Here is a 23,772-nt window from a genome sequence, read left to right as displayed (position 1 = left end):
TTTGTTTTTTTCTTTTTGTTTTTTTGGAGGAATCCTCATTATCCATTCCGAGTAAAAAAACTACAATCACAATTCCTGTAATCTAAACTATTGCATGAAAACAAATTTGCTATTCATAGAATTTATATGCTCTGGCTTACACACACTAATGTTGATTTAAGGAAATATTAACTCAAGCTATGAGTAACATTGAAAAAATCATAATAAAATATAGATTTCAATGTCAGAAATTATGAGTACGTTTTAAGAACTCTCCACAATGCTCTGGAGTCACAGTATCAGCATCGCCTTAAATTTAACAAGAGAAAAAAACATAGATTCAAACATTTTCCATATCCCATGTACCACTCCAGTCAAAATTAGGTATACAGAGACAAAGTTATACATTGTTGAAGGGTGTGATATTTTTAGGAATTCACTACGGGTTAGAAACGTACATTTACCCAAAATCTGGACTAATTTGTTGGACAGAGAATGAGCAGCAACATCATAAATGATCAACAAATATGATGTAATTGTACTATACACGCACAAAATGAATTCCTGGGAGATAACACCGTAACAGAGCTCCTCTCAATCATACACATTACATGAAATTGGGTCCTCCAAAAGCATCGTTCGTAATTCACCAATCTGTTTCATGACCTAACCTGCATTATTCACCACACATGTATTCATGATGAAATTCTTAATTTACAAACACAATTCACCACAACCATCCAATACAACAAATAAAAGAGGCAGAGTCATTTTAAAGATTGTTTGTGTTCCCACAGATCATCATGTAGCAGAATGATAACGATAGAGGTTTAGAATTGCACAGAATTGTAAATAAGGTATTTTACCACATTTAAGAATTAAATGACATTAACTAACATCAGTAGCTGCCTATGCTCTACCAAGTTTACTCTAGTTTATGACTGCCCTCAATGGATAACTGACAGCTAAAAACAGTTTCCCCTTACATAATCATCAGTTTTTATGGGTTTTAACTTTTAAATTCCAACGAAAAGACGTCATCTCTGTGACTAAAGTGACTTTACAAAACCAGACTTTCCTGGCTAGTCCCCTGTATCATTGGCCATCTTGCATGGACAGGTCCGATTTATCAAATAATCATCCAGGTCAAGAAGAATTGAAAAGGATTATGCATTCAAAACAAGGAAGGCATACGCCATTTGCACCACTTCTGTATTTCTTCACCAGAGTCCTCCCCTCACTTGCTTGGTTGCAAGCCACAAAACAAGGAACAAAAATAAGGACTAAATATGCAATTGGGAGAAAAAAATTAAACTGAACTGGTCAAATATAAGTTCATGCTTAGTTTAGATCATTAAATTCCAGAGGACCCCAAGCGAGAAAGTGGTCCTAAGTGATTGTAACCAAATATTGATCTTCCTCTAAGAGATTGATACGGGGCTTTGTCTTAATTAAAATTGAAGCCAAATGAAACACATTATAATGGTGGTGTTCATTTGATTCAAAATTAAGATAGAAGGATCATTCTCCTTTCATGATCTGTCTCTCTCATATAGGACTTCAAAGCTAGCTTAGTGGAGTAGCAAGGGAAGGCAATGAGGTCAGTGAAACAAGCATGGACAGGTAAGCCGAGTATATAATCACTAATTACGAGTAGAGTACTATACAAGCTCTAGGGTAAAGGACCATAGCCCACTATAGATGCAATCGTCAAATATACGATATCTACCATGCGACACTAAGGAGCAACCAGAAAACATTATCAGAAATAAAAATGGTAGGGCCGAGCACTTAATGCCAACAAAATCAAGGGGCTTGTTATCTACTGGATGCTAACTTTTCATCAGCAGAAGCTCAATTTCCCCCCTGCAATCCGTAGTACTCACGAAATCAGGGGGGAAAGAGAAGATAGAGCATTGGTACCTGAATTGACTACGCCTGGGTGCCGCTCATAGCTTTCAATTGGATGTGATTCGCATCCACAGAGGTATTTGACAATGCTTCATACGATCCAAATCTGGTACGGACGCCCAGTGTCTTTGCAACAACACTGTAGACTACCAGGAAGACAACAAGCACCAAAACGACGTGAAGAACAAACATGAGGTCGAGAATGGCGACCGCTCTCAGCTTGGAGTCATCCAAATCGCACTTGGTCGATCCCTCGATGCCGCTCACCACATCCAGCAGCTTGTGGCAGCCCTCCGGGATGAAGGCGTCGACGTAGAGCGAGAGCCCTGTCTGCAGCGCCCACAGCCCCTGCAAGCAGAAGGAAACGCCAAGGGCGGCATCGGCCACGAACAGCTTCGGCTGGCAGGCGAGGGCCAGGCACAAGACGGAGGAGAGCGCGGAGATGCGAGCGGAGGTGGAGGCGCATTTGGCCTGGAGATCGGAGGTCTGCACGGCGGCGGAGGACGACAGGAGGGAGTATTGGAGGAAGAAGAGCGTGGAGGCGACGGCGAAGAAGAGATCCAGCGGGAGAGGGAGGAGAGACGTGGCGTCGGAGAGGAGGAGGGCGACGGCGAGGAGGAGGAAGGCGAAGAGCAAGGCGGCGGATTGGAGGGAGGTGAAGAGGTGGACGGCGGTGCGGCCTTTGACGAGGGGATCGGCGTCGGAGGAGACGAGGAGCTGATGGATGATTGCGATGAGGAGGCAGGGGATGGTGAGGTAGAGCTGCAGATTCCGCCACCGGTGGTGGTGGTGGTGGTGGGGGGAAGCGGCGGGGGAATTGAAGGGGAGAGGATGGTAGGGTTTGGCGACGTAATCGGCGGGGAATTTGAGGTGGTTTCGGGTGGTGGAGATGAGGTGGTAGAGCCCCTGCGACAGTAGCGCCGCCGATGAGAAGATCTGGTAGATTAGGGCTGCCATTAACGGAATTTGCTGCAGCTGTTGAAGCAAATTACTCGAACAGAAATGGCGGATTTGATCATATGCTAGAATCGCGTCATTCAGATTTGGGGTAGCTGTGATTTTGGTGAGAATTATTTTAGTATTTCAAGTTAAAACCCTATTTCCATATTTTTAACAAGTGATCAACTCTAACTTTATTTATGACTTTATAAAATGATTATACTTAAAAACAAAATATTCACTTGTCTATTGAAAAATAGTCTATACGAATTTTAAATGTAATATAAAATGAAAAGCAAATGGCCAAAAAATACACAGTACTATAATTTCGTTTTTACTCAGTACTATAAATTTTCGTTCTATTTACATTAAATTTCTTATTCTTAAGTTTCATTTATCATATTTCAATTTTTTTTTATTTTATATGGATTTTAGTTATCTATTATTTGGCTCGAACTTGAGCTTCTTCACAAGCACAAGCACAACTTCTATCATGTCAAATACTGGCATAGCATTTATCTGATAGCCTCCAATGAGATGGACCACGACTAACATGTTAGCCATGGCGACTAGCCACGTAGGTGGTTGAAGTGAGAAGAGAATGTTCTCGTTGACTGCATTCCCAAATATCCAGTATCCACTTACAACAACCGGGATGTAGCACACGCCAATGATTACATAAGCGAAAGTCACCCCTTTCCACATAGGTATCTTTGAAGGCTTCTCTTGTGTTGAAGGCATAGTAGCTTGGATTTCCATCACCACATTATGGTCTCCATATGCAAAGGCCACACTCCCCAAACCACCAAAGAAGTTGAAGACGGTATCAGAGACAATCTTGGACTTATAACCATACTGCACACCGGGCTGCACGCCCTTCTTCACTGAGGCACACTACGCGATTGTTGCCAATTCTGTGCAACTCGCACGGTTCGGTGTTCATTTTTTAAATCTGCACGACCCGTCATATAGCCCCGGGCCCGCACTGTTTCAGCCCTTATTCTCTGATTTCAAATCACGGAAGCCAGCCAAGAATTAAAATCTGGCCCGCTACAGTATCACTGATTTGCCACCCAAAATTACTCCTTTGTCCCTCAATAATTCCAAACCCACCCAGATCCAAGTTTTTCTCCCATTTCTTCATTACCCCATCCGAATGTCTCTCTCTCTACCTACCACTCTCTGAAACCTTCTCCTTCTATCCCTCTCTGCCCAACACAAGAAAAAATAGTTGCGGATTGTAGATTGAGGCCGGCGACTCCACCGCACAACAGACGGTAGCAGAATATTGTTGTTCGTTCGCTGAATCTTGTAGACAGCGGCCGAAAAATTTTGATTGTTGGTTTTGTTTTACATTTGTATGTGTATATGTCGTAACCCTTTGTCTCCTTCCTCAATTTTGTCGGATCTGTGTTCATCCCACATAGTGTGCTAGCGGGCCTTTACGCATATCACCCGCATCTGCCGTTTCAAGGTATACCGCTTTCAACCCCGATCTTCTTTTCACATTGGCTGAGTTATATGTTATCTTTTTCCTTTACCGAGCTCTAAACAACTTTGTAATTTTTTTGGGCGACACATACCCTTTTCTGAATTATTCAGATTTGTGCTTATGCAATCCGATCTGTCGACCCACACCGATGGTGGGTCCGACGTCGGTGTATAAAATTATGTGCTTTCCCGACTTTCGTATGTGCGTGTTGGGTCTTAGGTACAATTTGCAATTTTGGATGTACCGCTTGTGTTTGTGGTTACTTGGAAATCATTTCCTTTTGTGTGTCTTTTATTGGTATAGATGTCGAGATCACGTACTAAATTTGCTTTGGTGTGCATCATGGTGGAGAATATAACGCAACAATTGCGTGTATTAACCAATACTTTAGTTTATCGTTATTTGAAATGTAAAAGTCGGAAGAAACGACTCCGCCTTCTGGATGATGTTCGGCGTTATAGTGTGCTTAACAAGCTTCCTATGCAAGTGAAGCATATGGACCGGCTTATTAAGCTCACAGATTACGACTGCCTAGCAAACCTACGAATGGACCGGAACACTTTCGACCGCCTATGCCGTGTTCTCTCCACTCATGCTGGTCTGTCCACTGGGAAATGTGTTGGGGTGGAAGAACAAGTCGCGATGTTTGTGCTTGTCCTAGCGCATCATCAGAAGAATCGCGTTGTTAAGTTCCAGTTTTGGCGGTCCGGCTCCATCGTATCCCATTACGTGAATAAAGTGCTAGGTGCGGTTTCGACAATCGTTGGAAATGGTTCAAGGTGTGACATGTGGTTCACTGTATGACTTTATACATCCACATGTTCAAATATCTCAGCCGGTTACATTCATAATGCCATGGATGTCTTGGTGCTCTTGATGGTACCCATATCAACGTGTTAGTGAGCAGTACGGACAAGCCACGATATCGATCGCGCAGAGGCAAAATAGCAACAAATACTCTGGCGGTTTGTGATAGGACCATGCAATTTGTTTTCGTTTTGTCGGGATGGGAGGGCTTAGTCGGAGATTCACGTGTGTTACGTGACGCTGTTACACAACATGGCGGTTTAAGGGTGCCACAAGGTTGGTTACAAGCCCATAATCACATTATTTTTGGTAGTTAAAATGCTATTTAATAAACGATGATGCGTTGCCTCTCAGGATGTTACTACCTCTGTGACAACGGTTACGCCAACAGTAAGGTGTCCGGTACCATCTGAAGGAGTGGGGTCCGGGTAATGCTGCTCTGCAAAATCCAAAAGAATTATTCAACATAAGGCACACAAAAGCACGGAACATAATCGAGTGCGCGTTTGCTGTATTGAAGATGCGTTGAGGCATCTTGCGCTGTGCATCTTATTACCCTATCGTAACACAGATAAGGTTGATAATGGCATGCTTTCTGCTCCACAATTTCATACGCCGAGAGATGACCAGTGATCCTATAGAGGATGAAATAGTCTCCAATGTTGATTACACCACCAACCTAACCGACGTGGACGGTCCAGATTTTGTTGATCACGTCGAGCCCACTTCTGCATGGACGCAGTTTCACGATGATTTGACCAACGTGATGTGGCTAAATAGACAACGTGTCTAGTAGTCTGATTTGAACCGCAGATTGTACTGAATTTGTGATTTAATGTTCTGTATTCTTGATCGTCCATTTGTTAAACTTTTGGCTGGTTAAATTAATTCCCATCTTTTGTGGATTTATTTTGTTTATTCGAAACTGCCAAGTGATAAATGTTTCATTGCAGCTAATCATCAAACATACAATAACTCATGGAATCACACCACCGTTGTGTAGCTGCGGCAACGGCTTCATGGAGTTAAGGCAAGCGGGCAAAACTGCCAAAAATGCCGGAAGGTATTACTACAAGTGCCTACTGAATGACGATCACAAATGGTCATTTAAATGGTTCGACGAAGTACCCATGTTCGCCGAAGATGCATTGAATGTAAATTCAACACATGGTAGCCGACCCCCGACTACGACACAAACTCTAACGCTTCCAACTACCATGACGGTCGTTGTCAACCGTGTTTTGTGCGCAGCGAGGTTACATGCCATGCAAGCTTTTTCATATTTTTTGTACTTATTATGGAGAAATGGTCATATGTGTAATGAATGTACAACCTGCAACCAACCACCATGCAAGTGGTGTGGTTGAAAAACGTGTTCGATTGAATATACATGTAAGATTTGGGAGATTTGGTAGATATAGGGAAATCATGGCCCTCTACCCTAGTTCGGCCGAGAGGAGTAAGGAGGACATGGGGAGTTAGAGATTACAACTACAATTTGATGCTTGACTTGCATTGTGTAGTGTGATCAAATATAATGTTGACTATTGTGGGTGTAAGTAAGTTAATGACCAAGCATTGTGGTAGATATAATTCAATCAACACATTAATGCATCTCACAAGTGCTATAAATATACACCATTCACATTCACTTAAGAATTCCACCCCATCCTAAACCATGCATGCTAACATCTCTCTCCAAAACTTGTCCAACGTGCCACTGCAATCTCATTACTTCTACCATGGTTCTTGGGCTCCAACCGTCGACAATGTGCTTATCGACACCATGCTTCGACTCAAACAAGAGGTGGGATGGATTGGAGAGGATTACCCAACGCCGTTGATGGGCCAAGTTGCGCGCGAGATTTGTGAAAAGTGTGGAATATCTTTTTCGGAGCCTTCAATCATCACACGCATAAGCTTTCTCTCCGTCCGTCGCAAAACATTTCACGATATCATACACACTAGAGGAACGTACTGGGATAGGGTCGACAACTTTGTGTACGCGGTCGATTCGGTATGGAATGGTATAATACCTCCAAAACTTGTCCAACGTGCCACTGCAATCTCATTACTTATACCATGGTTCTTGGGTTCCAACCGTCGACAATGTGTTTATCGACACCATGCTTCGACTCAAACAAGAGGTGGGATGGATTGGAGAGGATTACCCAACATCGTTGATGGGCCAAGTTGCGCGCGGGATTAGTGAGAAGTGTGGAATATCCTTTTCGGAGCCTTCAATCATCATACGCATAAGCTTTCTCTCCGTCCGTCGCAAAACATTTCACGATATCATACACACTAGAGGAACGTATTAGGATAGGGTCGACAACTTTGTGTACGCGGTCGATTCTGAATGGAATGGTATAATACATGTAATACACCAACCCTATACCTTTGTTTTTTGTTTAATTTGAATTTTGTGCATACCACTTTAATGTGTTGGAATATGAACATCGTCGAGTAAGCGTAGATGAACCCATTTGCCGCAGCGTACTACTACCATGGGGAAACAGAATACCACCGGCTCCGTACACTCTTCGGGCTATTTGACAACATGGACGAGACAAACGTAAGCGTCATTGAGATATCCAGCTCGAGAGGCCCAATTGTGATATTGGAGGATGACACGGAGTTGGACACCGACGAAGAAGAGGTGAACTCGCCCGCTATCCCAACTCGGGCAGGAGTTCGGCGTAAGCTTTTTGATGAGGATGGGGTCGCACACCCGTCTGAAATCGCACCCCCAACAGAACCCATGATCACGCGTAGGAACGTCCGGTCAAGGCTTGAGAATGCGTCGTCATCTGCCACGTACAAAGGCGACGAGAACAATGTCGTCAAAACACCCAACATCGTGTCCCCGTATGGGAGTTCGATAGTGTCCAACTCGCCGTTTAGCCGTATGAAGAAATCGGATGGAGGCAATTGAAATTGCATTGGAGATCTCTTGGAGAAGTTTGGTTGGAATGTCGTGTAAGAACAAGTGGATTGCGAAGTTAATGTATTTTGGGTTTAGATGTTGTAAGTTGAACTGTTGAAGTCGCATGTTGTTCGTGGAATGCGCATATTTTGATTGTCTTTTGTGTTGTTAAGTTGACTATACAAGAAGTATGTAGTATGTGTTATATAAATGTTACAACTAGCAAGCGTATATGAGTTGTTTGTGTTGCTATTTTGACAAGATGGGTACTCCACAACCATGCACGCCCACTACATTCTATAGTTATAGGAAAATTAGGTTTGGAGTAACCGTACAATACCGATCCATACACCAACCAAGAGATTGATGGGCTACAAAATACAAAGTGATACCAAAATGAAAAACAACATAACTAAAGGCAAGCACATAAAGATAATGTCCGATACGAAGACTAGTCGATCACAAACATAACAACCTAAACCATACTCATCCTTCTTCTTCCAGCACAACAAGGAGATAACCCAGACGGTCAGGTCTCATCCCCATAAAAACCTCAAGACGCTGCGGTTTATCACCCAAGATATTGCACAAACGGTACTTTTGACGAGTTGTGATTCCGTCAACTTCTGAAAGACAACTTGGCGAGCCTGGCCTAGATCGAAGTCATAACCAATTTTCGATGATAGAACTTCCAACCTTGAGTTAGTCTCAGCATGTAAATTTGACAGGAAGTCCATAAGAAGTTCGTCCGAATGTGGTACCTTTCTTTTTTCACCTCCTGTTTTGTTAACACCGGGTTGCTTGTCACTGGCACCGGAACTAACGTGATCGCCAATAAGTTCATCTGGCGGTGGGTCATGTTCAGCGGAGGGGACTGGCACGAAGGGGGGTTGGGAGTCACTCTCGTCGCATTGACTATCACCCCCGTCGGAATCGCGCATGCGCGCTGCTGCAACAGAGACATTCTTGCCCCTCCGCCAGTGGCACGGTCTTTCCCGAAAATTATCTTCCAAGTCTCCCACAGAGGCCATGAAATAGCGCATGACTTTCGCTTTCAGATCTAACTATTACAGTACACATGAGACTATAATAAGACATAAACTATGTATTAAACATAAAGCATACGCATTTATGCAATGTTAGTACCTTAACGACGTGCTCCCACTGCTCGTCTTCGATGTCTATTTTGTAATCACCGTTCGAACTGAACCCTACACCAGTCCTCTCAAGAATTTTGCAGAGGCTTGTGTAGCTTGCTTCCCATACTGTGAGTTTGGACACAACATGCAGTGAACCTTTGATGTCGGAGGTAGGAAATTCTTGCATGTACTATCCTCACAGCGTCGAAGGTATCCAGTTCGAAAGCCGTTGTCTGATTTCCACCCCTGCGCAACAAGCTCGACCAAATTAGCTGCTAAAATTTCTTCTTCGCGATGAGACCACAGACGGCGAGTGCGATCCCCTTTTTTATACTTCCGTGTTCGTTTTTGTGGAACCACGCCTACGTATCACAAATGCAATCAAAACATGGACAACAATCTCTGATAAGCCGACAAATTATTTCATCTAAAATACACATACCAGAAGGATCACTTCCACCGGCCGTCGTGGCGCCAGAAGCTCCCATTGCAGACGACATAGCACCCTGAGAACACAACCAGAAAGCTAGAATGAAAATCGGAAGAAGTTAATACATATGATACGAATACGTCTTGCAGAGTACTTACCAAAATCAAGACCGTGAAAGCATGAATCTGTCGGCAAAGTCGCACAGTATTTGAAGGCATCCATTTGCCGCCATACGCATTTCAATATTTTTATTTCGATTTTGCCGCTAATGAGATGAGGGTATAGTAGGTAAGCCGCTAAATTATGGAGGACAAAGAAGTCAATGTCATCGCTGTGGTTTCTAACTCACAAATCTCTCACTCTCTTCTCTAATATATCTGCTTGAATAAGCAGAGATTATAGGTCTAAATTGCTTTGAATAATAGAGAATAATATGAGAAAAGATGAAGACAGAGAGATGATCGAAAGAACTTGAATATTGATTTGTGATGATCACTCGATCTTAAGTAGACAGAAAAAAAATACTTGCTTAACCACTAAACACGTACTGCAGCAACTAATCCACTAACTAAACAACTAATAAGACTCCTAACAAATAGCAACTAAACTTGACTAGAAAGATACTGCAGAGAACAAGTCAAAGACTTGCTGTTACAGATTAATAACAGAAATACTAAATTTGAAATACTCAACTTAAAATTCAAATTCAAGTCTAATTCACTTCACCACATATCTCCTCCTTGGATTCATATCTCCTCCTTGGATTAGACCCCTGGACACACTCCAACTTCATGAATGAGTTGACTAAACCTGCTCATAGCAAGAGGTTTAGTAAACACATCAGCAATTTGATCTTCTGTTTTGTTGTAGCTCAACTTCACTTCATCATATTGCTGCAATTCTCTAAGATAGTAGAACCTTAGCTTGAAATGTTTTGTCTTGCCATGAAACACTGGATTTTGTGAAATGGCAATAGCTGCTTGGTTGTCCACATGTAGTATTGTTGGATTTCTCTCCTTCATGCCCAGATCACACAACAATTTCCTTAGCCAAACAACATGTTTAGCAGCTGCCGTTGCTGCTACAAACTCAGCTTCTGCGGTGGATTGTGCAACTACTTCTTGCTTCTTTGTGCTCCATGAGAAGCATCCTGATCCCAAAGAGAAACAAAAACCTGTTGTACTCTTCATGTCCTCTGCTGAATCACCCCAATCACTATCCACATAGCCAACCAGCTTCATTTCTTGAACTTCCATAAATCTCACACCATAGCCTTGAGTTCCTTTCAAGTACCTAAGTACTCTCTTTGCTGCTGTAAGATGTTCTTCATTTGCACAATGGAGAAATCGAGACAGAATACTCACAGCATGTTGAATATCTGGTCTGGTAGCTGTTAAGTACATCAAGCATCCTACCATATTCCTGTATTCACCTTCAAGTTCCGATTCATGCTCGCTTCCCCTGCTCAACTTCTCCTTCTGATTCGCAGGAGTTGAAACTGACTTGCATTCACTCATATTGAAACGCTTTAGCACCTCCTTGGTATACTTCTTTTGACATAGAAAAATGCCACCTTTCTTCTGATGAATTTCCATGCCTAAGAAATATGCCATTTTTCCAAGATCAGTCATTTCAAACTCCTTCATTAATCTATCTTTTAGCTTCTGAATTTTACTCTCTTCATCTCCAGTAACTAACAGATCATCCACATAAATGGACACCACAACCAGACCACTCTTATTTTGTTTAAAATAAAGAGTCACTTCACTCAAGCTTTTCTGAAATCCGAGCTGCTGAAGATGAGCATCAATCTTGTTGTACCAAGCCCTTGGAGCTTGCTTTAAACCATATAAAGCTTTGTTGAGTTTGTAGACTTTCTCCTCCTGACCTTCAACAACAAAACCATCAGGCTGGTTTACATAAATTTCCTCACTTAGCTCACCATTGAGGAAGGCTGATTTTACATCTAACTGGTTGACATTCCATCGTTTCTGAGCAGCAACAGCAAGTAACAGCCTGATAGTATCCATTCTAGCAACTGGAGCATATATCAGAGTAATCAACACCACTTACTTGAGCATACCCTTTGACAACTAGCCTGGCTTTATATTTGTTCACTGTGCCATTTGGATTCAACTTTGTTTTGTAAATCCATTTCACACCTATAGCCTTTTTGTGTGAAGGCTTATCCACCAGCTCCCAAGTATTGTTCTTGTTGATCATCATCAATTCCTCCTTCATGGCATTCAACCATTCTCCACTTGCTTTGGCTTCCTCTATGGAACCTGGTTCGATCAATGCTACATTACACCTAGCATAGATCTCACCAAGTGACCTGGTCCCTCTTACAGGTTCAAGGTCGATTGATTCCTCAATTAGGAGCTCAGTTTCAACTTCACCATTTTGCTCATTTTTGCTCTTCAATGCAGTCATATCTGGAGCTTCATTGTTCCCCTTTTCATCTCCTGTCTCCTCCCATTTCTTATTTTAAAAAACGTTCACATCTCTGCTTACAATAACCTTATTCTCGGCTGGACAATACACTCTATAAGCCTTTGATTGTGAGCTATAACCCATAAATATTCCAGCCTTCCCTCTTTGATCTAACTTGTCTCTTCCAATTGAATGAGTAAGATAGAAACATAAACAGCCAAATATTCTCAGATTACTGACCTTTGGCTTGTAACCATGCCAAGCTTCAAATGGAGTGAGATTGGTAAGTGCCCTCGTTGGCAATATATTCAGCAAAAACACCGCAGTATTCACAGCTTCTGCCCCAGAAAGGTTTGGCCAGCTGTTTCCCATGGAGCATACATCTTTCCATCTCCACGATACTTCTATTTTTTCCTTTCACTCACTCCATTTTGTTGAAGAGTGTAAGGAACAGTGAATTGGTGTTTAATACCAGCAGCTTCACATATTTCTTTGAATCTGTTGGAGGTGTATTCACCGCCATTGTCTGTCCTCAAGATCTTGATCTTACAGTTTGTCTCATTCTCCACCTCATGTTTGAACTTGAGGAAGACTCCATCAACTTCTGCTTTTTGTCTAAGGAAGTATACCCAACAAAATCGTGTAGAATCATCTATGAATGTCACAAAATACCTACTCCCATTCAGAGACTTTTCTGGCATTATACCACAAATATCCGAGTGCACCAGCTGAAGCTTTTCCCTCGCTCTCCAGCAGCTTGATCTCTGAAATGGTTTCCTTGCAAGTTTCCCTTCCAAACAAGTCTCACAGTCATCCATTCTTCCTTCCAGCTGAGGCATATCTTCTGCAAGACCATTTATTTGCATATACTCCAGGCCTTTGCAATGAAAATGACCCATTCTCCTATGCCATAACTCCTCTTGTTCACCTTGCACACAAGCCATAGCTGTGCTCCCTCTTTTTGCAGGATCAAATGCAAAGACTTTATTTTGCATTGGAATTTTGAAGAGAAATTTCCCAGCTTTGCTGGAAATGACACACCTTTGATTTTCGAAAGTCACACTCATTCCCTTCTCCACCAACTGTCCTACACTCAGAAGGTTTTGGTCTAATTTAGGAACAAAGTAGACATTGCCTTTGCCTTTTACTTCTAGCAATTCTCCATTTCCTATCATCACAATGATATCAACATATTTGTTGTCTATCTCAGTGAAGATAGATTGGTTTCCAGACATGTGGTTTGAACACCCACTATCCACCAACCATCCTTCACTTGTAGTTCCAGTGGCATGACACGAAGCAACAAACAATTGTTCCACTTCTCCTGTAGCAGCCTGTGTCTCTCCTTGTGGTGAGTTATTCCCCTTGCAAATCCTTTTAATATGGCCCATCTTTTCACATTTTCTGCATTTAACATCTGGTCGCCTCCAACATTTAAAGAACGGGTGACCAGTCTTCCCACAATGTTTGCAGGCTTCGTTACTACCTTTTCCAGAATGAGATCCAACAGCATCAGTATTGGATATTTCGGTGTCTACCTTCTTCTTCCAGGGACTACCATGCTTCACCTTGGCTCGCATTGCACCTTCAATAGTTGCTTCGCCCGACCTCAACATCTTCCTTTGCTCTTGTGCTTGAAGAGCATTCACAACTTCAGCAAATAACATCTCCGAGATTTCTTTGGTGTTCTCTAGAGAGGCTATTGTTGCTTCAAATTTTTCAGGCACAGAACATAGGAGTTTTTCAATCAGCCGTTCATCTCCTAGATCAGTGCCTAAAACAGCCAATTTGTTGGCAGTCTCCAGTAGCTTATCTGCAAATTCTTGAATTGATTCACCATCCTTCATCTGCAGCCTTTCAAGTTCCAGTTTCAGATTCATCACCTTCATGGCTTTGATTCTTTTGTTTCCTTCATACTCCTTCTTCAAGAACTCCCAATTACTCATAGCAGAATCTAGATGCATGATTCTGTTGAATATTATAGGAGTGACAACAGCATATAGACTGGATCTCGCCTTCGAGATCCTGGTAACACGTTCCCTATTAGCCCTGATTTGGGCTACTGTTGGATTGTCTCCCAAAGGAGGTACTTCGTAGTCATCCTCCACAGCCTCCCACAAGTCAGCCCCTTCCAGAAAGGCCTGCATCCTTATTTGCCAGATCTGGTAGTTGCTCCCATCAAGAATTGGAAGAGCAACACTCATGACTCCTGCAGCCATCGATCCAGTTTCCATCGCCCTTAAGATGCTAAAGGCTCTAGATACCACTTTGTGGTTTCTAACTCACAAATCTCTCACTCTCTTCTCTAGTATATCTGCTTGAATAAGCAGAGATTATAGCTCTAAATTGCTTTGAATAATAGAGAATAATATGAGAAAAAATGAAGACATAGAGATGATCGAATGTAGAACTTGAATATTGATTTGTGATGATCACTCGATCTTAAATAGACAGAAAAAAACACTTGCTTAACCACTAAACACGTACTGCAGCAACTAATCCACTAAATAAACAACTAATAAGACTCCTAACAAATAGCAACTAAACTTGACTAGAAAGATACTGCAGAGAACAAGTCAAAGACTTGCTGTTACAGATTATTCGAATAACAAAAATACTAAATTTGAAATACTCAACTTAAAATTCAAATTCAAGCCTAATTCACTTCACCACAATCGCATGTCTGCCAAATCTGTATAACCAAACACGTACAATTATATCGCAGGTGGTGGGGCCATGAAGATTTAATTAATGCCGGATTTGTTTCATGCATTTCAAAATATGAGTCAGCGAACGGGTCCTAAATTTCTTATTCTTAAGTTTCATTTCTCATATTTAAATTTTTTTTATTTCATATGGATTTTAGTTATCAATTATTTGGCTCGAACTTGAGTTTCTTCACAAGCACAGCTTCTATCATGTCAAATACTGGCATAGCATTTATCTGATAGCCTCCAACGAGATGGACCACGACTAACATGTTAGCCATGGCGACTAGCCACGTAGGTGGTTGAAGTGAGAAGAGAATGTTCTCGTTGACTGCATTCCCAAATATCCAGTATCCACTTACAACAACCGGGATGTAGCACACGCCAATGATTACATAAGCGAAAGTCACCCCTTTCCACATAGGTATCTTTGAAGGCTTCTCTTGTGTCGAAGGCATAGTAGCTTGGATTTCCATCACCACATTATGGTCTCCATATGAAAAGGCCACACTCCCCAAACCACTAAAGAAGTTGAAGACGGTATCACAGACAGTCTCCGACTCATAACCATACTGCACACTGGGTTGCACACGCTTCTTCACTGAGGCACCCCAAGCGATTGTTGAGTAACTGCAAACAACAGATATCGAATATTAGTGACTAATTCTAGAGAAAGGGTGTACAGTTAGGGAAAATGCACCTTATGGACATCACTGCTGCTGCGAGAGAGACACCGGAGATTGAATTAAAGCTGGGAAGCTGGGAGAGCACGAAGTGAACAGACGCGAAGATTAGTATGAAGTAGGTAAGTTTGATGGCATCACAATCCTCACAAACTAAATGATGGAATTTGGCATTGGCCTCCTGTGATCATGTAAACTATGTCTACTCCGACTAGACATATTAGCTGCGGAGGGACAACAATCCACAAGCCAAGCTTCTGGCCGAAGGCATGCTGCCCCAGCTCATGGTACCTATTCAATATCATAGTTAGCTAAGCCAGTGTGTATATATATATTTCTAGTCACAACAGTTTAAGTTTAACTAATTTTGTACCTGTCGAAGCGTTTGCCACAACGAATACAGAGTGGTGATCCAAGACAGAATCACGGCTGCCACTCCAGTCCCCCTTAACATTCAAATCCCATCACAAACATCAAACATTCATCTATGAAAAATTTAGGATTGAAATATTACTAGTATTTACCATCCTAACTTTGACATGTTGTAAGGAAGGCCGAGGACTCCAGCTCCGACAATGGCAGTGACATTGTGAACTGTTGAAAACCACCATCTCCCCCTTTTTGAATGAGTTATCGGAAGCCAATCATCGATGGCCCTCTCTTCTGCACATCGCTCATCCAACTACATAATTTACGCGTAAAATAGTCATGCAAAGCTTGCTCATTCAATTGCCATCACATTGAGGCAGAAAAGGAGACTTACTCCATGACTGTACTTGCTATGCTTATGAATTTCCTCTCCAGTTTCCATTAGTTGTTGTAGTTTGTGTTCTGTGCAAGCTTAATTCACAATGAGGAAATCAAGAATCTGCATAAGGTACATTAAAGATTTCATTTGTGAAAGGGCTTATTCTGTTGATTAAGATTCACAAAAATAAAGTCATATTCTACAAAATACAATGGTGAAATGCATAATGGGATCTTATATATATGGACTATTAGTATAGCCTTAACAGATAAAAGACAAACAAATATAGCCTTAACAGTTAAATATAATAAACTAGTAGGAGTACTAATAAATAAAGACTCAGACTATAATTCTTCATTAATGGTCTTTTAGAGTAATTGGTAATAGTTTGAATTTTCTATTGCAATTTGAAATGTAAGTTTCGGTTTACTAAACATAAGATTAATTACTAGTGTTTATTGTGAAGACCAAGGAAATGTGCTTTTGAAATTCCGGACCATCCAAATTGAAAGCACACTGTACAATTTGAATTAAGATATTGCTTCGTTCATTATGGATTGTTTCCAACCAAATATTCTTGTGGTATATATCTTACATAATTTACAAAAGGGTTTTTGGCTTTTTAAATCAAAACCTTTCTCCGAATTCTGATTTTTTCCATGAACTATGAGATTTGTTTTTAAAACCACGAACTTTCATTTCGTTAGGATTTTCCCAACCCGACCCGAATAGCACATTTTCGACCCGAATAGCATAATTCAAAATGTTAAAGTTGTGTTTTGTTTATTCAAAAGTTGTCATTTGTTATGTAATAATTGTGACTGTATGTATTATTGTGCCAAATAGGATCCAATTAATCAATTTAGTGACAAATAGGATTAAAATTGACATGTAGACAACCCGGGTTTCGTCGTTGACCCGCCGGGGAAAAATCCTAACGAAATGAAAGTTCGTGGTTTTAAAAACAAATCTCATAGTTCATGGAAAAAACCGGAATTTGGGGAAAGGTTTTGGTTTAAAAAGCCAAAAACCCTTTACAAAATTACGCGAATTCAATTTTTTTTTGAAAAGCGATCACGATTTTCTTAAATTATGTACTTTTATATGGAGTAGTTTAAATCGAAGGATACACGAGTATAGTAGATTTTAAAACTATTATGAACATGACAATTGTTTTATTCTAATCTGGATCTTTCATTTGAGTTAGTTTAGTTTATTCCTAGGAAAATAGAGAAGGCATCTTGACTTTCACGATAATGATTTTATAAATGGTTTAGGGTTGCATCATACAGCTCCATCAATTATAAAAAACAAAGACTCTTATCGATCATATGATCTTTTATATATTAATTGACGTTTATTTTTTTATTTTTTTTAATGTTATGCATTCATAATTTCACAATGCTTTATATATAAAATCATTGATAACTTATAAGAACCGCACATCTGCGAAGAGACGTCCGCGACATGCAGAAATTTGTTTTGTAACTTAATAATAAACTAATTAGTAATTAAAGAAATACTTATTAGATTGTGGAGCAGTAATTAATATTTTTAATTAAATTAATATTAAATTCAAGTTTTATTAAAATATTAATATTAACAAATTAATTAAAATAATATTAAATTCAAGTTCTATTTTGAATAATTTTTTTTTTAATGCGCTGAGTCTCATTCTCCACTTACAATATTCTTACTATTATTTTTTCTTTTTTTATCTCTATCATAGTTTACTAATCTTATGTTAACCTATGTCATTATAATTTGATGTACCACAATTTTTATGTGGCGGATGAACTATGTTAAAACCCCTACTTCATTCACACCGAATTTTTAAGAGCGTCTCAGGTGGCGCCCTTCCCACTAGGACTTCCACTAGGACTTTCCATAAAAACTTCCTGCCACGTCATCACTAGCCCTTCCCATTTTACTAGGACTTCCCATTGCACTAGAACTTCCCGCAATAAAATTAAAATTTACGGAATTAAAATTCGACACGAATACGAACGGGAAAATGTGAATATTTCATTAATAAAAAACACATACATCATTCGAAAAAAAAAAATTACATAGTAGATAAAAAAAAGCAACCACATCAATTTCCACCCCTCTGCGTCCAAACCTCTTCGATGATATCCTCCTAAAGTCGAATATGGGCATCTCTTTGCCGCATGTCGGCAAATGCGCGCAACCGCTCAACCTCTCCATGAGGTACCCCCATGTTCACATTCGCGCTGGCCACGTCGTGGCTTGGACCGGCGCCCGCATCATCTTCGTTGGTCCATTGAGTCAGTTCGTCCCCTTCACTTTCGACAATCATGTTGTGCAAAATGATACATGCGTACATGATGTCACCGATGTTGGGAATATACCACAGCCGTGCCGGACCCTTCACCATCCCCCATCGACTCTGAAGCACACCAAATGCCCGCTCAACATCCTTGCGCGCTGCCTCCTGACGGCTCGCAAAGTAGGACTTCTTTGGTCCGACCGCATGTTTGATCGTCTTCACAAAGACGGGCTAGTTTGGGTATATCCCATCCGCCAAATAGTATCTCATATTGTGTTGGTTGCCATTGGCGATGAAACTGATGGCGGGACCAACGCCATTGCACTGATCGTTGAACAGGGGCAACGACTGGAGGACGTTGAGGTCGTTGTTCAACCCGACGACTCCAAAATAAGCATGTCATATCCACAGCCGGTAGTCAGCTACAACTTCAAGGATCATCGTGGGATGCTTGGCTTTGAAGCCGAAAGTGTGTTTCCCCTTCCAGGCGACGAGGCAGTTCCTCCACTCCCAATGCATACAATCTATGTTGCCCAACATCCCAGGGAACCCGTGCACCGACCCCTGCATATTTATCAGCCTCTGGCAGTCTTCGGGGTTCGGACGCCGAAGATAATGATCTCCGAATATCGATCTAACGCCCGCGCAAAAATTCAGCAGACACTCGACGGCTGAAGACTCGCCAATGTGGAGGTACTCGTCAAACATGTCGGCCGGGCCTCCGTACGCCTGTTTCCTGATTGCGGCAGTGCACTTCTGTAAGGGCGTGTGTTCGGGTTTGCCAGCCGCATCCTCCCTGATCCTGAAAAACTCGTATCTTCTCTCTAAAGCACCCACGATATGCATAAACAGCGGACGATGCATCCTAAAACGTCGCCGGAATAAGGCATCCCCAAAACGCGGTTGCGGAGCAAAGTAGTCCTCATACAACCGAATATGTGCAGCAATGTGGTCCCGGGGTACATGACGTCGGCGATGGATCGGCCGAGGTACCGCCTGCCGCCGCTGCCTCTGCCGGAGCAATCGATCAATCACCTCTTGCACAGCGAGATCCAATTCATTATCACTATCACCATCACTATCACTAGCTAGCGCCTCCGCCACTACCACCCGCACAACTACTCGCCATTCTAGATATACTTGAAAATAGAGTTTAGAGAGAGAAACTTGTCAACACAAGTGGTGTGAATGAAATGAAGTTCAACGAGCCCTATTTATAGACTTAAAAAAAAATTAAAACTCGGACGTTCGCCTGCCCGTGGGGGTGACGGGCGAGCCCATCCGATGGGCGTTGGGGACGGGCGTGGGCGCCCTTCGTTGCCACTACGGCGGACGTCGGCGACGTCCGCCATTGGAGACGCTCTAAGTTCTAACATTTGGCCGACGTCCGCCATTGGAGACGCTCTAAGTTCTAACATTTGTCACCAAATTCTCTCAATTTTGAATTTTATTTTCTCTGTTAAATATTTGCAGTTCATATGAATCCACAATAACGACGATACTTGGACAACAAATGCTCCATATTTATTGGTTTCAACAAATCAGATATGCGGTGAAAAGTACTTCTAACGTAACAATGAATATGACCCTACTTGAAGGGAGGACTTTCCCCAATCTAGTTAGAACTATCAACTTATCACGTTTGTACAAGTACTTGGTTTTGTAGTACAAAATTAATTAACATAGGAGTAGAATTTTAATTAAAATGTGTCCAGAACAGCATTTATCATGACCAACATTTAGTTTGAAAACATTTTTTGAATCAATATTTTTTTCGTGATACAATATAGAATTAATGTTACTCAATCAAATACTTTTCAATGAAATTGCAATTTAAAGCATACTCTCCTAGCATTTCTCCCTCCGTCCCAAGATATTAGATCCCTTTCTTTTGAGCACATGAATTTAAGAGATGTTGTTTTATGGTGTAAGTGGAGTTGGTAATAGTAAATTATCAACCTTAAATAAAAATGACTCAAATATGTTGGGACACCCCAAAATAGTATATGAGTCTAATATCTTGGGACGGAGAAAATACTATAAGTTTTCACATTAGTTTACAGTTCATCTTTGATTTGTCAAAGTTGATCTATCTAATGTAGTCGAAACTACCTTATCTATAATACTAGCTATGTGGTGCAGACATATATGCAAAGGACTTTGACTTTTGTTTTATAATAATGACAAAGTCATGTTTATGATTCATCAATAGAATCAGTGTTTCACCTTTTCTATAATAGTGATATAGAAAGCCTGAATATGAATCATCTACATACACACGCTACCAACATCATTTTCAGCTAAACAATTTCTGTAGCTGAAATTAACCGAACCAAATCAAGATACTCATATCCTTTTAAACTGAACAATTTCTGTTGCTGAAATTAATTGAACCAAATCAAGTAATTAATCAAGATATTCATATATACAGAAATACATATACCCAAAAAGAAAAGTAGGAGTGCTACATATATAATTATATATAGCTTAGCTATCTAGTCGGATAAATGGGATCTGATTCGCCGTAGAATTCATAATTTTTAGCTTGCTGTATAATCTGCCTGAGCCCTCCAATTGGTCCAACAATCATTAACAGAACTCCAAATATTATGCAAAACTGAAATCCACATACCAAATTAATATGATCAGATGTATGTTGTTAGAAAATCAAGAGTAATTGGATAAATATGGCATACATACCCAGCATGCCCAAAAAGAAAAACTCAACACCCTCGGCTTGTGAACCATTAGCCATACAATACTAGGAAGCTGCATAAATGTCAAATAATTAGATCCACTTAATATTACTAGAATTTGATGGTTTATGAGTATATATAAGGTTAGTTTTGCTTACAAAATATGTGGTAGGAGCAAACCCAAATCCTCCAAAAAATCCAAGAAGTGCATTGAAGAAAGGGAATGTGATGGCAATAAACGTTGTGAAAGCTGGAAAAAAAAAATAAAAAAAATTCAAAACTCATATCACGTCAAAAATTACGAACGAATAATTAACAACTATCATTGGAGGAAAAATACAGTAGAGTAGTAAAACTTACCAACATAAGTATTCCTTGAAATAAAGCGTAGATACCAAGTTGGCTTCAACTTGAGCTTCTTTGTGAGCACAGCTTCTATCATGTCAAAAACTGGCATTGCATACAACTGCACATATATACTCCATATCACTTCAAAATCATCAACAACTTGAAAAAGAATAAAATTGTAGTAGTAGTAAAAAAAGGAAAGAAAAGAACCTGATAGCTGCCAACTAGATGAACCACGACAAACATGTTAGCCATGGCGATGAGCCATCTAGGTTCTTTCAAAGTTATGAGAATGTTTTCGTTTACTTCATTACCAAAAGCCCAGTATCCAACTATAGCAACAGGAAAGTAGCAGAAGGCGACGATGACGTAAGCAACGATTACTCCCTTCCACATAGGCTTCTTGGAAGGCCTGTGTGGAGTGGAAGGCATAGTCGCTTGAATCTCCATCACCACGTTGTGGCCGCCATAAGCGAACGCCATGCTCCCCAGCGCGTTGAAGAAGTTGAACACGGTTCCAGCCTTCGTTGTCGACTTATAACCGTATTCCACTCCCGTTCGAACACCTTTCTCAATCGAAGCCGCCCAAGCCACCGTAGAATAACTGCAATTTAAAATTAAATCCATCACTTTATTTTCTTTTTCTTTTTCTTTTTTTAGTTATTAATAATGTGTTGTAGTACCTTATTGACATGACGGCAGCGGCGAGGGAGACGCCGGAGATGGAGTTGAAAGTGGGGAGTTGGGAGAGGACGAAGTGGACGGAGGAGAAAATGAGGATGAAATAAGTGAGCCTTATTTCTTTGCAATTTTCACAGACTAGATTATGAAACTTTTGGAGCGATATGCCGCCGGTGATGAGGTAAACTATGTTGAGTCCGGCGAGAACGACGAGCTGCACGGGGACGACAATCCAAAGACCGAGCTTGTGGCCGAAAGCGTGCTGTCCGAGCTCGTGGTAACGGTCAAAGCGCTTCCCGGGCACGAGCTCGTGCATCTCCACCATCTGCCACAACGAGTATAGCGTCACGAGCCAAGAGAGGACCAGGAACGACACACCAGGCCCCCTGCAAATATATTTAACAGTTTAGTTGATCCTGTTTTTAAATTAAATAAATAAAAAAGGAAGTTAATGAATTAGTACCATCCGAGTTGGGACATGGCGTAAGGGAGAATGAGGACGCCGGCGCTGACGATGGCGGTGACGTTGTGGAAAGCTGAAAACCACCATTTTGCAGTTCTTGAAGAAGTGATGGGAAGCCAGTCGTCTATGGCCCTCTCTTCCGCCAACCGCTCTTCTGCCTGCAATTTTTCCAACTTTATTCAATTTTCAATTTAATTATATGCCTCTCACACACACAAACTTACACTATTGTAGTAATTGTTCATGCCATGGATTGGAATTTCAGCACTTTCCATCGACTGATTCAATCCAATGCGAGCAAATGCAAAATAAAGGAGAAAATAAATATGGAATCCTCGACCTTTTTTCTTCTTTGCAGAAAATTCAATAAATGATCTGATGTGTGAACCATCCTAGAAATAAGGGGTTCACCAATTCTTTATAGCCAACAGTGCACTTATACTATTACGCTTTCATTTTTGAATTTATCCTAAAAAATGTTACTGTATATTTCATTTTCTAGAAAACATTTTTATGTTATATCAATACTCCTATAGTATATAAAATAGTATAATATCACTCAAACATGACACTTTCCTTGAGACGAAAAGAAAAATTAAGTAATGACACTATTCATTTTACACAAATTAAACTGTAAAAACACAGAATGGCAAAATAAAGATATAGAAAGGGTTAGGCCGGAAATATGTGATATGTGTATGGAATCCCGGCCCTTACTTATTTTTAACCATGGTACATGCTCGTGAATATAAAATTTAGTTGGGCCGGATACATGCTTTTCATCAAATTTATACTACTCCCGCCGCCTCAAAGTTTGTCTCATTTTTTCATTTTCGTTCATCCTATAAAATTTGTCCTATTTCACTTTTTATCATTTTTTGTAATGGACTCTATATATATTTCACTAACGCATTCCTATTCACATTTTATTATAAAACTAATATATAAAAGTAGAACCCACAATCCACTAACTTTTTTAACTCACTTATCATTATCTTTTTTAAAATCCGTGTCAGATCAAAGTGGGATAATATTTGGAGAACAAAGGAAGTAAGCATATATACTTCTGACTTTATTAATTAATTAATTAATCCTGAGA

At 40.7% G+C, this 23,772-nt stretch overlaps 2 protein-coding genes and 2 pseudogenes across 3 annotated transcripts; all 4 read right to left on the bottom strand.

The window, feature by feature from the left end:
- Positions 1–314: 314 nt before the first annotated feature.
- On the bottom strand, positions 315–2,996 carry LOC148930102 (uncharacterized). 2 transcript variants are annotated; one of them, XM_089068879.1, is made up of 2 exons: positions 1,903–2,994; positions 315–650 (listed from the first exon to the last, which is right to left on the bottom strand). In XM_089068879.1, the coding sequence occupies exon 1, from the start codon at positions 2,845–2,847 to the stop codon at positions 1,912–1,914; it is 936 nt and encodes a 311-aa protein (XP_088925005.1). In that variant the 5' UTR covers positions 2,848–2,994; the 3' UTR covers positions 315–650; positions 1,903–1,911. The 2 variants fall into 2 exon arrangements, with proteins under 2 accessions (XP_088925005.1, XP_088925006.1); XM_089068880.1 differs by lacking the exon at positions 315–650 and adding an exon at positions 657–1,219 and having other exon boundaries at positions 1,903–2,996.
- Positions 2,997–3,264: 268 nt separating this feature from the next.
- Positions 3,265–3,973, bottom strand: LOC148930101 (lysine histidine transporter 1 pseudogene; annotated as a pseudogene).
- A 4,283-nt stretch (positions 3,974–8,256) lies between these two features.
- Positions 8,257–18,139, bottom strand: LOC148930100 (lysine histidine transporter 1-like; annotated as a pseudogene).
- Positions 18,140–20,864: 2,725 nt separating this feature from the next.
- On the bottom strand, positions 20,865–23,054 carry LOC148930099 (lysine histidine transporter 1-like). The gene is made up of 8 exons (XM_089067198.1): positions 22,898–23,054; positions 22,674–22,831; positions 22,213–22,596; positions 21,740–22,133; positions 21,542–21,647; positions 21,340–21,431; positions 21,186–21,254; positions 20,865–21,102 (listed from the first exon to the last, which is right to left on the bottom strand). Exons 1-8 carry the CDS (start codon positions 22,946–22,948, stop codon positions 20,977–20,979), a joined length of 1,380 nt encoding a protein of 459 aa, XP_088923324.1. The 5' UTR covers positions 22,949–23,054; the 3' UTR covers positions 20,865–20,976.
- Positions 23,055–23,772: the final 718 nt, after the last annotated feature.

The sequence above is a fragment of the Salvia hispanica genome, chromosome 3 (assembly GCF_029641045.1).
Source record: "Salvia hispanica isolate PSC_SH4W2 chromosome 3, Shi_PSC_v1, whole genome shotgun sequence".
NCBI classification, from domain to species: Eukaryota; Viridiplantae; Streptophyta; class Magnoliopsida; order Lamiales; family Lamiaceae; genus Salvia; species Salvia hispanica.
This window is presented reverse-complemented; position numbering and strand designations above follow the sequence as displayed.